This window comes from Gastrolobium bilobum, unplaced genomic scaffold (assembly GCF_033153095.1).
Source record: "Gastrolobium bilobum isolate Gb01-03AN ecotype WA unplaced genomic scaffold, APGP_CSIRO_Gbil_v1 utg10825, whole genome shotgun sequence".
NCBI classification, from domain to species: Eukaryota; Viridiplantae; Streptophyta; class Magnoliopsida; order Fabales; family Fabaceae; genus Gastrolobium; species Gastrolobium bilobum.
The window spans coordinates 185,444-201,991 of record NW_026898293.1 but is presented as its reverse complement, the minus strand read 5'-3'; the positions used below and the strand labels follow the sequence as shown (position 1 = coordinate 201,991).

The 16,548-nt window shown below is 35.6% G+C and overlaps 1 protein-coding gene and 1 non-coding gene across 4 annotated transcripts; one reads left to right on the top strand and one right to left on the bottom strand.

Moving 5' to 3' along the window:
- Window positions 1-7,036: 7,036 nt before the first annotated feature.
- Window positions 7,037-7,108, bottom strand: TRNAD-GUC (transfer RNA aspartic acid (anticodon GUC)). The gene has a single exon. It is a non-coding gene; the product is annotated as a tRNA-Asp (tRNA).
- Window positions 7,109-7,237: 129 nt separating this feature from the next.
- Window positions 7,238-16,548, top strand: LOC133314548 (uncharacterized). Of its 3 annotated transcripts, none has more exons than XR_009751965.1 (13): window positions 7,238-7,379; window positions 7,521-7,710; window positions 7,875-7,940; window positions 8,727-8,833; window positions 9,358-9,418; window positions 10,477-10,536; window positions 10,649-10,723; window positions 11,397-11,549; window positions 12,319-12,373; window positions 12,934-13,056; window positions 13,433-13,668; window positions 14,450-14,638; window positions 16,168-16,548. XR_009751965.1 is itself a non-coding variant. In XM_061516031.1 (12 exons), exons 1-12 carry the CDS (start codon window positions 7,348-7,350, stop codon window positions 14,471-14,473), a joined length of 1,182 nt encoding a protein of 393 aa, XP_061372015.1. In that variant the 5' UTR covers window positions 7,238-7,347; the 3' UTR covers window positions 14,474-15,508. The 3 variants fall into 3 exon arrangements, 1 of the variants encoding a protein (XP_061372015.1); XR_009751964.1 differs by lacking the exon at window positions 16,168-16,548 and adding an exon at window positions 14,801-15,508; XM_061516031.1 differs by lacking the exon at window positions 16,168-16,548 and having other exon boundaries at window positions 14,450-15,508.

The following is a 16,548-nucleotide window of genomic DNA, read 5'->3' as shown; positions in this document are numbered from 1 at the left end:
AGTTTACAAAATTAAAGATGTACTTAGTTTTAATTAAAAGAATTTTTTTAATGATATAATAATTTGTGTTCAGATATTTTAATCTAAAAAGTTATAATTTTTGCGAGAAACATTTCTAATCAAACGTAAAAGCAACTCTCTTTTACTTACCCTCAGATTATAGTTTGAAACTAAATCAATCACACACTTCAATTGTAATTTTGCCAAACATCAATTTGTGAACAAAACCCCGTTTGCACCCTCTAAAATGAGTTTGAGTTGGATAAACATCTACAAAAACATGCACATCGTCATTTCATGTATACACTTTCTTAAAATTATCATTTTTATCATAAAAAATTGATTTTAATGTTTTTATTGCTCCACTTCTGTCTTACTCAAAATTAACAAAGATATCATTCTTACATCAAAATTTTTACGCATCTTTTTCTGAAAAAAAATAGAAAAAAAATCACCTGTTCCTTTTTTCTTATTCTTTTCCTCACAAAAAAGAAGAAGTTAATGAATGTTTTACAAAATTTCACCTAAAAATAACAATCTTGAAAACTGATTTTGGTTCATATCAATAAAGATGGACAAAAAGAAATTAAGGTGACATTGAACCTGTATTATGAATGAACATGACCTTAAAGCGAGATCCTAATGATCCACTTTAGAGCTTTAAATAATATATAGATTCATGTTAGGAATCAATTTAATTCAAAATCTCATTTTTTTTGTTTTACTTTAATTTCATAAATGCAAAATAAGTACGGACATAAATGGGGAATATGTATTTGAATTGTTTTTTTTGTTTTTTGTTTTATTTAATTTTGTAATAGTCATGTTATGGAGGTGTAAACCAGTTATGTTGATGGGTTGTCGAGGTGTTTTTCGTAACAACATTGACGATTGGATTTTTGATTTTTGCAAGAACGTAAGAAGTGGAACAACTCTCAACGCAGAGCTTTAGGCCATTCTGTTGGAATTGGAGGTTGCTTGGAATAAAGGTTGTAGGAACATATGGGTAGAAGAGGGTTCCCTATTAGTATTGAGATTTGTATTGAAATGATTCATTCTTACTGAATAAAGCAATGTGCAAAGTATATATACAAAAGAAAGCTATAGCCTCTACGATACACTAAGCCTATTAACAAAACGCTAACGCTAACTATGCTTAACAACTAACTAACTGAATCTACTAACTAACTGTACAACAGAATCCGTAAGTTACGCATCAGTTAGAAGTTAAGTTAGGCTGTATCAGCATTAAGTTAAGTTGTATCATCTTTATCCACTGCATCCGTTAATACCCCCCCCACACAAACTGGGCGGTGAACATCAAGAACGCCAAGTTTGGAGAGCAAGAGGCGAAACTGGACCGAAGGGAGAGGCTTGGTGAAGAAATCAGCCAGTTGAGCGGATGAGGCAATGGGTAAAAGATGAAGCAAGCCAGAACGGATCTTCTCGCGAGTGACATGGCAGTCAATCTCGATATGTTTGGAACGCTCATGGAAGGCAGGATTATGCGCAAGAGCAATGGCAGAACGACTATCACAGTAGACAGAAGCTGGGCGATGCCAAGAGAGACCAAGATCCAAGAGAAGGAACTGCAACCATTGAAGTTCACACGTTAAAGAAGCCAGCGCACGGTATTCCGCCTCAGACGAGGAGCGAGAGACTGTATGTTGTTTCTTGGAACGCCAGGAGATAACGGAAGTGCCTAAGAAGACACAGTAGCCAGTAATGGACTTGCGAGACTCCGAACAAGCACCCCAATCGGAGTCAGCAAAAGCACGTAAACTGAGGTCATTGGTAGCCGAATAAAACAGACCAGAAGTGGGCGTGCCTTTGAGGTAACGAAGCACCCTATGTGCAGCCTGTAAATGCACGTCAGAGGGTTGAGAAACAAACTGGCTAAGGCGATTAACAGCGAAGGCAATATCAGGACGCGTTGTAGTGAGGTATAGGAGCCTGCCAATGAGTCTACGATAAGAAGAAGGGTCCTCCAAAGGTGAGCCAGAGGATGAGGTGAGTTTGCATGAAGAGTCCATCGGAGTAGCCATAGGCTTGGCTCCTAGAAGCCCAGCGTCAGATAAAATCTCCAACACATACTTTCTTTGATTAACAGATAAACCAGTAGACGATCGTGAGATTTCAAGACCAAGGAAGTAGCGAAGATTGCCCAGATTCTTGATCTTAAAATGGTCATCCAGAAAGCATTTGACACGCGTGATTTCATCCAGATCATTACCCGAGAGAACAATATCGTCGACATACACAAGGAGAGCAGTAAAGCCTGAGCCACGTCGAAGGGTGAAGAGGGAGTGATCTGCAGATGATTGGAGATAGCCAAGGGAGAGAAGAGCCGTAGACAACTTGGAATGCCATTGACGGCTGGCTTGTTTCAAGCCGTAGAGAGACTTGTGTAAACGGCAAACCTGACCAGGTTCGGAAGAGGAAAGACCAGGAGGGAGAGACATGTACACTTCCTCATGGAGATCACCATGGAGGAAAGCATTGTTTACATCCAACTGGTGAAGGTGCCAGCCCTGCGCTACAGCAATGGAGAGAAGAGCCCTGATGGTCGTGACCTTTGCAACAGGAGAGAATGTGTCGAAGTAATCAACACCTTCGAGTTGAGTGAACCCCTTGGCCACTAAAAGAGCCTTATAGCGTTCAATGGAGCCATCAGCATGATATTTGATTTTGAAAACCCATTTACAACCAATGGGAAGCTTGCCAGGAGGTAAATCAACAAGAGACCAAGTATGGTTAAGTGCAAGGGCAGCAAGTTCTGATTGCATAGCTTGTTGCCAATGAACATGTTTTATAGCTTGGGCATATGTGTGAGGTTCAGTGTTGGCAGAAACCGTAAGACAAAATTTTTTATAAGGTGGTGTGCAATGTGAATAGGATAACACGTTAGACAAAGGATATGGAGTAGATAAAGCATGAGAAGAAGAGATCATACCTCCATGTGAATGATGTTGCTTGGCAGTAAGCAGATCAGTGTGATAATCTTGAAGATAGCGAGGAGGATGGTGAGGGCGAGTGGATCGACGTGGTGAAGCAGTATGAACAAGTAAAGGATCCTGTAAAGGGTGAGGATCAACATGTGTGGATTGTGGAGGTGGTTGTGGTTGTGGAAGTGGTTGTGGTTGAGGGTGAAGGTGTGGTTGTGGTTGAGGTGTTGGAGGAATGATAGAAGGAACATCATAAAGAGGATGAAAATGTGTGGTGACAAGGAATGGGGTATCAGCCTTTTGGAAAGGAAAATGATGTTCAAAAAAGGTAACATTTCGAGAGATATGGATTTGATGGGAAGCTAGATCATAAACAATGAATCCCTTAGTTCCTTGTTTGTAACCAAGGAAAGCACATTTGATGGCCCGTGGGGCAAATTTGGTGCGATGAGCAGTGTTAGTTGTGGCAAAACATAGACAGCCAAGAACCTTGAGGTGTGTAAGATCAGGTTTGATGTTGTAAAGCATTTCATAAGGGGAAAGATTAGACAATAAGGGAGTAATAGTTCTATTTATCAAATGGGTAGCATGGATAATTGTGTAAGGCCAAAGAGTAGATGGTAAATGGGCTTGAAAAAATAATGATCTAGCTATATTCAAGAGGTGTTGGTGTTTGCGCTCCAGTACCCCATTCTGCTGAAGAGTGGCAACACAGGATGTTTGATGGATTATGCCTTTGCTGAGAAAATAGTCTTTCATCTTAAATTCATTGCCATTGTCACTTCTAATGGTTTTAATGGTAGTATTAAACTGGGTTGCAATGAGTGTAATAAAGTGTTGGATATGGTTTCGGGTTTCACTTTTGTTCTTCATCAAGATCACCCATGTGAACTTGGAAAATTCATCAACTAGCGTTAAAAAATATTTTTCACCATGAATTGAGGATAATGAACAAGGGCCCCAAATGTCGGCATGGACCAAATCAAAAGGTTTATTGGTTTTAGTAGAGCTTGATACAAAAGGTAGCTTTTTCTGTTTAGCATAAAAGCATACATCACAAGGTTCTAGTAATTCAGAACAACTAATACAAGGGAAAGTAATGGACATCTGCTGCATCAGTTTTGTAGGGATGTGCCCAAGTCGTCTGTGCCAAAGGAGAGTGTCTTTATTTGACTTAGAAATCGTATAGCAAGCTGCAGTGTATTGGAAGGTTGATTTACCCGTACCTTCAAGATCTATCACATAAAGCCCATTTTGCTGCCTAGCAAAACCAGTCATCACTTTGGTATGGGGCTGTTGCAGGTAACAAGATGGACCAGAAAAAATTAGTGTGAATGCAGTAGTTTTCAGAAATTTAGTAACAAATACTAAATTGACATGGAAATTAGGAACATATAACACATCAAGGAGAATAAGCTGAGGTGACAATTTTATTGTGCCAGAATGTGTGGCTATGACTCGATGACCATTAGGTAAAGTGATAAGTGTGTGCTTTATCCTTTGAAGGAAACAAAATTGGGAAATATCGTGTGATATGTGATCTGTGGCCCCTGTGTCAAGTAACCACTGGATTGGAATTTTACCTGATTGAGTGTGGGATGGTTGCATATCTGTGTCTACCTGATTAGCAGAGGATTGTGCAAAGTTCAAGGTATGTGGATCAGGATTGGTCTCTTGTGGTTGATTCTGTATCATACTCAGAATTTGCTGATACTGCTCCTGTGAAAAAGGATGCTGAGAAGAAACATTTGGAGTAAAAGAGAGAGCCTCTTGATGTGGTTCTTCACCAACTTCTGCATAATTTGCAGAATGATTGTTCCTGCTCCTAAAACTTGGTGGAAACCCGTGTTTGTGAAAACAAGTCTCTATAGTGTGATTTATGCGGCCACAGTATGTACAAAGTCTTCCTCCACTGTTTTGGCCTCTTCCATAGGAATTGAAACGTCCACGACCTCGATTGTAGCTGCCACCTCCTCTCTGGAAGGTGTTTTGACTTGCTAGATTAGCAAAAATACCTGCATCAGGTTGAACTTCATTGATGCTACCAACTTGCAAATGACGTTCTTGCTGTGTAACCATTGAGAACACTCGATTCACATTGGGAAGTGGATCAATAAGCATTATCTGTGATCTCACCTGAGCATATTGCTCATTTAATCCTCTTAGAAAACGAATTACGTAATCATTATCTCTCTGTGTCCTTGCCAGTGTCAAGGCTCCACAATTACACGGTACAATACATCTACACCTTGGTGATGGCTTGAGATTCTCAAGCTCATCCCATAGGATCTTCAACTGTGTGAAATAATCACTAATACTCTTATCACCTTGTTGCAGCTTGTACATGTCTTCTTGAATTTCAGTAATCCTGAAAATGTCTGACTGTGAGAAACGATCACTCAGATCTCTCCATGCTTCGTATGCTCGTTCAATCCAGATTATTGATTGAGCTATGTTTTCTGCTATTGAGCGACGGATCCATGAAAGGACCATTGTGTTGCAACGCTGCCAAGAAGGAAAAAGTGGATCTGTTGGATCAGGAGCCATAATGGATCCATCAACAAAGCTTAACTTGTTTTTAGAAATCAATGATACAGTCATAGCACGACACCAGGTATGATAATTCTTCCCTGTCAATGGAGGTGATACTAGGATCAACGATGGACTCTCGTTTGGATGTAGATAATACGGATTCGACGGATTTATCACAAAATCAGGAGCAGCAACATGATTTGCCATCTCAAAACTCAAGAATATCAATTGAAATCAAGAAGAAGAAACGCAAGAAACGAAGAAAACGAATAAGCGGTTTGCGTGATTATCAGAGCCCTTTGTGTAGCTCTGATACCATATTGAGATTTGTATTGAAATGATTCATTCCTACTGAATAAAGCAATGTGCAAAGTATATATACAAAAGAAAGCTATAGCCTCTACGATACACTAAGCCTATTAACAAAACGCTAACGCTAACTATGCTTAACAACTAACTAACTGAATCTACTAACTAACTGTACAACAGAATCCGTAAGTTACGCATCAGTTAGAAGTTAAGTTAGGCTGTATCAGCATTAAGTTAAGTTGTATCATCTTTATCCACTGCATCCGTTAATAATTAGCTTAGCATCTCATTTTGAAGGAATTTGCCCTTCCCATCCTTTCTCTGGGCTGATTATGTGTATCAGAGACATGCTAGCAATGGATTGGAACATTTATATTTACATATCCATCGTGAGAGGAATGACGTAGCAGATTGGTTGACTGCGTATGCTAACATTTTTCTGAGACGGTTCAGTTGCCGGAGAATCCTCCTCCGGGGTGTTTGCACCATCTTCTGCATGACAATGTGAGAGTTCACTAGCATAGGCTTTGTGCCTAATTTGTTGTGTTTCTTTTCTGATGTTTCAAAAAAAAAAAAAAACTAGTTTAAGGTGAAACATAATATTAAAATCACAAAACATAAAATATTCAAAATATTAAACATTTCTTCTTTCTCTTTTTTTTTTTGTTTACCGTTTAAATAATTAACAGGATATTTAAAGAATTAATTGTTACTAAATTATATATCATTCCTCACCAAGTTTGGATATTCCAGAACTCAATTAGAAAACTTTAAAATGAAAACAGCAATAAGAGGATAAACTTTTATCAAGTATAATTTAAGCTCATATTCAAATACATACATGTACTTTTTAATAAAAAAAAAGTTTAAAACCTCACTATTACTGTAGTTTTGTGTTTCAGACATTGTCAAAAGCTTAACACATAGCGGAATTTTCTATAACCTGATTGATTTATTTACCCACATTTATGATGAGACATAAGTCACATAGAACAAGGTTAAATTAAATGATTAAAATAGGCTTAAGATAGTTGAGGCAACAATTTAACCCTAGTCATTTGAAGCTAACCTGAGGGTGCTTTTACTATATATAAAAGAAGAAGAAGAAGAAATATACAAGTATTGAGTTAATCGTCAAAAAATAGAATCCCGCATATATATGCCTTCTAGGATTGTTGCATGACTTCGGATTCGTTTTGTTTTTTTGTAATTTTTGGTTGTTTTCCTAATGTCATCAAAAATATTCAAATCGCCGTTGCCGGGGATCGAACCCGGGTCGTCCGCGTGACAGGCGGAAATACTCACCACTATACTACAACGACTTTGTTGGCTGAAGTGACAAGCTTATAATATATGAATGTTAATATGACAAAGAACCAAGAGTTGGAGTGCGTAAGCACCGAACAAACAACTGCTCCATTCCTGCCTCTGGCGCACTGTTAGGAATAGAAACTAGTACTGCGTTGGTATCAAATCGCCTACGAATTTTGGTCATAAACCCTAGACTAGATTAGTTCTCTTAACCATTAATTTTAGTGAGTGAAAAAGCTGCTCAGAAGAAATGCTTGGCGATGGAGGCGAAACCCCCTCAAGGTACATTCACTATCTCATTCTCTCTCTTTGTCTCCTCATTTCATATCCAATTTTATAATTCGATTGTGGTATGAAATTGCAACCTCACATGATATGCTGCATCGTGCGTTCTTTCCTTTCTTTCCTATTTTTGTTCCTAAGGTGTGAATTGTTAAGCATGGTGAAGAAGCACTCCAACTTGATAGGGAAAACGGTAGTTGAGGAGCAAGATGCTCCTGATGTCGAAATGGATATGAAGTTTTGGCATGATGTCTTTGATTTGTACTTTGTCCGTGGCAAGGAGTCAAGGGGACGCCAAGATGATGATCTCGTTTTCTTTGTCAGAAAACTGGTATATCTTTTCTGACTTCAAATTTTTTGGGTTGATTTGTTTATCTTTTTTCACCAGGGGTAATAATGATTTACAATCCTTAGGTTATTATTATTATAATTATTTTCTTGTAAAGTTTGATTGGAAGCAATATTGTTGATCCTTTTAGAAGTCTTTTCCCACAGGGTTCCCAAGGTTCTGGTAATGCAGATAGTGTAGATCCTTATTTTGTACGCAGGTGGGCACCTAAGGTAAATTCAACATTAAAATCTATTGGCGCTCTCTTATGTATACACACACACAGAGAGACTAGTTATGTGAGTTCTGCTGAAGTTCAAACAGTATCTACTATCTAGTGCTTATTGTTAATGTACTTCACACTACATAGACTCTTTTCCCTGTGTCCTTCATAGATATCAGACTAGTTTTCTAATTTGTCTTTCTGTCTGAATCATTTGCATCTGCAAAAAGGAGCAAAAACATGTTGGAAAAAATGTTTATTATAGATTTATTCTTCACCCCTATTTCTTGCAATCAAAGGTGAAAGCTGTTTGTATAGTTGTTTGAGTGTCAATGGAATTCATGGATATTTAACTGTTAAACACTATTAATTGCTTATAACGAACCAGCATGCTAATGTAATGTCAATTTTTGGTCTGACCTCCTCTGGGTTAAAATTTGTTCTTAGGCAGAATCTCGGGTTGCCTTTAAAAAAAGAAGAAGAAAACTAGAATTTAAGGTTAGACCTCATGTTAATTTGTTTGAGAATGAGCTTAGCATAACTTCTGGCTTCATAGTAGTTGACCATGGGGTAGTATGGGTTGGATTGTGATAAGAATTGATAACATTAAGATATTTGCTGATTATGTGCAATGACATTATTTACTTTGTGAGCCAATTCTATTTTTTAAGGTGAAAAGTGTTGGTATAGGCATTGGAGTGTCAATGGAATTCATGTTTATTTGGTTATTTACATAGGATTTGGTTGTCCATCCATTGTGATGCCAAATAATTTTGTTCACTCTTTTGTCCGCCAGTTGAGCAACTTAATTGACGAAACTTCTATAGATGTGGACTGGAGGCGTTCATTTTACTTGAATTTAATTGCTCATACATCATTCAGTGTAACTGTTGCAATTTGCAGGTAATGATTTTCTTTCCTTAATTTCCTGTCCACAATTGTGTTTCGCCATGCCTAATTTTAAGTTTCAGGTTGCCTTTAACTGATTTCATTTGTTTCATTGTCATTTGCACGCATCAATTGATTTGTGCATGGTCTACGGAGAATGGATTCCTAATTTAACTCGTTTTCTCAAAATGTTACCAAGATTGATAAGTTGTATGATTGTATCCTTATATGGCCATTTCTGGTCAGCAAGTTTTCCTTTATGACAAATACCAGAGTCAATTTCAGTTTAATCAGTTTTTTTATACTAATTAATATCGGATCATTATATTTGTTGGTCATAATTAGAGTAACTTTCTAAATTCCGATTCAAACATTCTGCAACTTTAAAGTAGAAAACTCTTGTATGTTTTTTTTAAAAGACCATGAAAGGGTTTGCATAAGCTTTATAAAATTTTTCAGTTTAGGGTTATTATTTGCTTGTTCTTCATAATCATAAACATTTATCCAGGCAATTTGATTCAAACTATCTATTTCTCTAGTCACCAGGTTCTTCAGAACCATCAAGCTGGGCAGGATACACCTTTATCCCCTATTTATAAGGTAAATGTAGTGTAATGAATCTTTGTCTAACAATTGAGTTATCTTCACTTCCTCTACTTAGAAGTGTTTATAAAAGATAAAATTTGGTTCACTTTTTATTAGTTCCACCTTCTTTGTTTGTGAATATCCAGAAGAAAGATAATTAGATTTACAAATCTTGCAATATGTATCAGCTTAAGGTATAAAAAGGGGCAGATTTATCAACCCCAACCCCTATTTGGTGGAATGATAGTGAAGCACGTCCTGTCTGGAAGTTAAATTGATTTTTGCAGTTAGACACTTTTCAAGCTACTGCTTTGGCAGGTTGTGCGCCTTAGTTTCTTCAATGGAGGTCTAGCTCTTTAGGTTTTATTCAGGCTTTTATTTCTGTCTTTTAGTCAGTCTTTTGGGCTGTTTAAATCATTTTTAATTATTTTGAGTAGTGAGTAATTGTCTTAGCAAGGCCCATTAGAGTTGTTTGTGCCACTTTTAGTAAATGATGATTTCAGTTTGAATGCATTCAGATTTTGAAAGTCTGATTCTTTTTCTTACTGGTAGTGATTTATAGATTCTGTAATTGTCAGATTAATAGATTCTCCTTCTACCTCTGTTCTTGATCTTGATTTTGTTGACATTCTGATCAAGGATTTCCTGGAACCCTAGCTCTCAACCTTTCCCAATTATTGTAAATTGTATCCATAGTTTAATTCCTTCATAGTTCTAATATTCCCTTCTACATCCTACAGCATTATGTTTTTTAACACATCCGATTTTTTGATAAAAGTACTTTTGTCCCTTTAAAATAGCTATGGTTTTGAGGATGTGCATGCCTGTCATTTTTGTTCTTTTCTGTGATCAACCATTGTTGGTGTTTGTGAAGTTGAAAATAAGGCTCTATTCTTATGATTTTGGATTATAGGGTCCCTTTTTTGGTGAAACTTTAAGCCAATGCAGTTGTTTCCCAGTAATATAGACTCAACAGTGGTGTCTTGGAAGTTCAAGATATCTGAAACTCTATATTTAAATATATGTATAAAATGTGTTCTGATTTGGCAACATCGCCCATTGCACTTTCTCAGGTTGTGAAGACTGTTTATGCATCTCCAAGTCGCGTAAATTTTCAATTGGACTCTGAAAAGGCAAGTATACCTCTCTTTTTTATATATCCTTGGGGAGATAAAAGGAATACAATCTTTAGTTGACATTTTTGTAATTTTATTGACAATTACACGGCCATTGACATGTGTGTAGGAAGTGGAAACAACACCTGCTTATCCAGATATTTGTTTTGCAATTGATGATTTTGACTCCACATTTGATGCTGTGGTAATATACCATTTTAGTAAGTTATTGTTAAACTTTAAATTGCATTGCCATGTAGGGAGTCTTTAAGTATTCAATATCCTTTGTGTTTCACATTTTGTAATTAACTAAGACGTCCAAGAATAGTACTTGAAATATGCTTTGTCTTATCTTGATAGTTTCATAAAATAACTCCCCATGAAATGAAACCCCGACTTGTGACGGTAGGGATGAAGAAATTCTTGTACGCAAGCTTAACTTTGCATTTTTGCAAAAAGTTTGTTTTCTATATTTGAACCTATGACCTTTTAGTTACAAAGGTATAGCTTTACCACTGCTACAAGTATCATATTAACAAAAACGTTACCTGAATGCTCCACTTTTTTATTTACATGTGGTGATGAAACTTTCTTAAAAAACGTATAATTTTCAATAACTTTGGTGCAGATTAATGGCTGCTCTTGTTAATTGCTAATTGTTATGTTGTGCAGTTATGAGCTGGAAATTTTGATTATTGTAGGTGCTAAAATCTTTATTCACATTGTCATGTTTTATTTATTTTCTCTCAAAATTCTTGCTCCTGGTTCATTGTTCTTTACTTGCCTCTTTTTTAGAAATAGACAGATCATAAAATATTTTTTGCATTCTGGTTCTGATCACTTCATAAAATAAGCCTTGGTCATTTCATTTCCCGCAGGTTTTGACTGAAAAAGATCATTGCTTTTGTGTTGTTCTTAACGCACATGATGGGGCAGCATTTCCAAGGGAAAAGGTGTCCAATGATTGCAGTACTAGTGATAACTCTTCTCTGGAAGTTGATACAAGTTCTGCCAAGAAAAAGGATACTAAGGTCTGATTAATTCTCAGTTGCTATATTGAAATTGATTTTCTTTTGAACTTTTTGAAACTCTGATTAGTGCTTTCTAGTCTAGATATTTTTTAATTGATTAATTATTCTTTATACCTCATTTGCCTGTTTTACTTAGATGTTGCATAGCATAGACTGTATACTGCTTTTATGTGCTTTAATAATGAAATATGCAGTTGAAGCAATTGTCACTTTTGAGCACGGCAGTGCTCAGATAGTGCTTTTGCTTATCATTGAAATGTGAATTATTGTCTTTACATCTTTGCTAAATACAGCATGGACATTTATAGTTGAAGCTATTCTTACTACATTCGTATGTATCTGCTATTTAGAAAATTAAAATCAATGGCAAGAAGAACTTCAGGTCTTAAACAGATGAAATTTGCTGTTTACAGACAACTTGGGTATAGAAAATAAGACAAAATCCATGTTAGTTCCTAATAGGTTTTAATATATTGGTGTGACTTTTTCTGAGACGCTCTCTGTTAACCCATGAATAGAAAAAGTAAATGCAAGTTTGAATAGTGTCTAAACTTGGTTCCTCCTGCAACCAAAAATGTATGAACGTTACAACAAAGTCACTGCAAACATGCCTTTTTTCATGGATGAATGGAGTATTATTTTCAATACTTTCTCCCTGATGTATCTTAGTATCTTCTTAAATGAGAGGATCTACAAACGATACTGCAGCACAGAAGTTCTTTAATAATTAATTTTTAGACACTGATTCTCTGGTATCTCTGATTTGCAGCTTACCCTTTTCTCAGGATTTGTCAGCTATCAGATGGTTCGTGATGCATATGATGGTAATTTTTCCTACAGTACCCTCTATTTAAATATTTGCTTTTATAATTTTCAGCAATGTTTTTGAATGTTTTATCTACAAAGCGAATGGTTGGGGACATATTTTTGCACATTTGACATCTTATGTCACCAGTGTTTTGCAATTTCTTAAAGGTATTTTGATGTGGATGTATCCCTGATCTGCACTTGATATGTAATGTAACGTCTTTGGAACCTATGAAACTTTTACGACTCATTAACTATAGTTGAGAAATTTTATTCATCTGTGCTAAAAAGACAATAGTGCTCAGCCATTTTATGATTTTTCATAAATCCTATTTACGGACATCTTCGTATCATATGTAATGCAGTTCGATGCCGTAGATTAATCCTTAGTAGCCTTCTTTGTTTTTTGCTTCTTTTAGAAGAGACTTTCCTTACTTGAATGCTTACCATAACACTTTATTGCCTTTATATAGTGAAATTTACAAGTTTATTATATTATAAATAGCTATTGGGTGCCTCATACCATATATCTGTTGTCTCACTATTTAGTTATATATTCCCCCTTGCTGCACTGCAGCTGGCAAGTCTCGATTTGGGAGCCTTTTATCAGTAGGCCATTCTCCTGGCAAAGCAGATAGGATTTACATGAAAGGTCCTGGAGGTCGAGGAGAAGTTGAAGTAGCTGTTTCTGGCGTTGCAGGTAGGCAACTTTTTTATGGGTGGGATTTCCGAATTTTGTATTGAAATGCTAGAATATTTTCTTTCCCTGAATTTCTTTATTATAAGAAAATGATATAAAATATGACTTAACATTCATCTGGCGAAACATTTTTCACATATTATTGTTGTTTTATGTTATGTGATTGCATATTAAATTATATTCTATCATATTAGCAAGTACTTCTAGAGTTGAATACTTAGGAGATCGATCAAAGCCTCACAGGCAATACTTTTTTGTCTGACTATTCTCACCAATTGTGTTATGGAGCTAGTGTGTGTAGTTAAAGTTCCAATTTTATTATTTAAATGTTAGATAGAAACATGGATGAAATGGAGTCTATCTGTTGCAATATCAGATCAAAGCCAGCTGGATTCAGGCCCATCTTCTCCAGTTATATCCAAGAAAGGGTTCGGGCTTGGCGTAATTGTCCGCAGAGCAGCATCCGTTGCTTCAGTAGCAGCAAGGCATGCTTATGCAGCTGCCTCTGCCTCTGCCTCCAGCTCAAATTTTGATGAAATGATACCTTTGAAATGCAGCTTAATGTCCATATCATTGCCCTGGGAGTATATAGCGTATGATCTTCTGTTTAAGGTGAGGTTTTGCATTGACCAGTTACCGTTAAGTGAAATGACATATTGACATTGCTTTTAAGAAAGCGGGACGTAGGACAATCCAAGAGTGCTTCTCTTGGTAGGTTACTCTCCTAACTGATAAACCAAGATAGGGTATCCCCCTTAATAAATAAACGGTAATCAAGACTATTCCTCTTGATAGGAGGATACTCATCTAATAAATCTAGTGTGTTCTTTTAGAGTGGACTGCTTCTCCGACTCAAAAATTAGATGCTTTTTGAAGGAAACGAAATATCAGTAATTAATTATGCAAAAAGTGTGAATTACATAAAGCACCTAAAAGGTATTTATAATGCAGAGATAATAATAATCTTGGATAAATCCTAATTAGATACAAAATCTTAATAAAATATAAATTTCCTTATATATCTTATTACAGATAAAATCCCTAAAAATAAGAAAATATCTCAATATCCTAAATAACATAATTACTATAAAATTCATAGATTAAAAGTAACGCAAAGAATCTTAATCTATTCTGTGTTAAAATGTTTATTTGTTGTTATCAAAAAAAAAAAAAAAAAAAAATGTTTATTTGCATTTGGACCTGACAATTTGCATGGTTTTGGAATGTTTCTCTAACATCATCACATTACGAATTAATTAAATAGCATACCCAACTGAAGTGGCTGAGGGACATGTTTTTATTCTCATTTTTTATTGCTACTGTTTTGATTTTATTGCACTGATACTTTTCACTTGACGGGTACTGATTATGATCATGTGATTGTCATATTTAGGGAGCTCCTCCAGTGAACATGTGACCAATGTATCTGTGGGCGCAATGAAAATCGAAATGGAGATGATATCTGTGAGCACACAATGTCTTGAGTTATGAAATTCGTTTCATTCTGACAGTGGTCTTTGGTACATGCTGCACGTGCATGCGCAGAAGTGTGCATATTTGGTATTGGGTTGCGTATCCCGCGGTAATTTGTTGAATCTGGTTATAAATGTTGATAAATATATATTAGTAGGTATATATGTTGGATTATTGCTATTGCCACACTACCACTTACCAGGTTCGTGTTAAGGTAAGCTCTTTTTTTAAAAAATAAAAAATAAAAAATAAATTTGTTTGTCCCTTCTAGCCAATTCTTACGGGAGGATAATGCAAAAGAAATTAGTCTCGGGTCAAAGAAGCTGAACTACACGCGGGCAGCGCTTGCCACTAGAAAATGGGACTTTTAATAGGGAGGACAGGTAGATGAATTTATTTATTAAAAAGGTATTTAATCACTTTTTTTAGTGTTAATCTTTATAATTAACATCATCCATTGCTCCTGGTCCTGGTGACTTAAATCCAAGCCATAGCTAATGTGGGTGGAAGGTTTATTCAGCTGTGCCAACCTTCGTTGGTTGATCCATATATTTTTATTTTATTATTTTATGTTACTATTCAAATATTTTATCTTTTCGATAACAAAAGTTTATTATATTACTTGTTTGCTTAATTATTAGTATTGTCTTGCTCTATAATGCAGCGGTTCTTCCATGCAAGTTATTCTACTGAGAGTAATAATATTACTACCGAATATTATATCAGTAGCTTTTGAGAAAATCAATAGGTAGTGTGTGTTTTTTATTTGCAAGCATCTAATGATGGGAAATAAGTAAATTTTTATGGCATCTTTCAAAATTACCATTTTACATTAGTTCATGCAGATGATTCATGAATTGCTATTTCTTCTGCTAAATCAAAAAGAAATTAACTGGAAAATAATTAGTTGAATAACGATCAAAATAGATTATCACTTGAACAAGTTTAACAATGGCAAATAAGGGATGTAAATAGGTTAGGATTTAGCCTGAAATGGTCAGGTCTATTAATTTGACATAAGATAAATTAGATTAGACCTTTTAAACTTATCAAGAATTAAAAAAATAATTTAAATAATATATATTTTATTAATTAAAATTATTTAAATAATAACTTTTTTTATTTTTAAATAATAAATAATATAATATATATCGATCTATAGATTTATAGGCCAAGGTTGGCCTATAATCTGTTTTTTTTATAAAAAAAAAAATTATGCTAAACCTTAATATACTACTACCAAGATCTGGCCTGAGCGTAATTCCCGCAGTAAACCAGCTGCCTATTTACGAGCAAACTTTTGATTAGGGGTGTAAATGGGCCAGGCTGGCCCAGCCCAGCCTACGGCCCAGCCTACATTAAGCCCAGCCTAGGCCCAGCCTTTCAGAAAAGTAGAGTAGGCTTAGGCTTATAAAAAGGCTTTTTTAATAAATAGGCCATAGGCCAATTTTGTCAAGCCCGGCCTACGGCCTTGTAGGCTGGCCTATTTAATTTATTAAAATAAAATAATAAAATAATATTTATTTTATGTGACAAAGACACAAAGTACCAAATACCAATATCTCTTACTTTTTGTGCTATTTTATTTTACGAAAGGAAAACTTGTCTAATGTCTCCAAATTTTATATGCTGTTGCAGCTTAATACCATGGAGCAATGGGTACCTTGCTGGATTATGATGTTACTGATGAAGATCTTTCAATAATGCTCTTCTTTCCCTTGTCTTGATGGTGGTTTAAAGATTTTTAGATGAATGACATTCTCTTGTAGACTTTGTTTCAGCATCCACTAATTGTATTTTTTTTATTTTTCCCATTTCTTTGACTCTATTCCTCTATGATATACATTCTAGAGCTGAGGTATTATGTTGACTCTTTCTTGTTTGTCATTTTTTTCTTATGAGAAGTACTAGTGCATGCATGAATGGAACTTTCTTTGCTCTATACAATTATTATTTTTTGCTTAGTATATATAGTGGGAGGCCTACAAGGCCTGTAGGCCATGTCAGGCTTTCTTATTT

Excerpts from the sequence above, each read along its gene's own strand:
- LOC133314548 (XM_061516031.1), top strand. The coding sequence starts at position 7,348 with ATGCTTGGCGATGGAGGCGAAACCCCCTCAAG. Across the intron at positions 7,380-7,520 it reads GGAGGCGAAACCCCCTCAAG|GTGTGAATTGTTAAGCATGG; the intron begins GTACATTCACTA and ends TTTGTTCCTAAG. Across the intron at positions 13,057-13,432 it reads AGCTGTTTCTGGCGTTGCAG|ATCAAAGCCAGCTGGATTCA; the intron begins GTAGGCAACTTT and ends TTGCAATATCAG.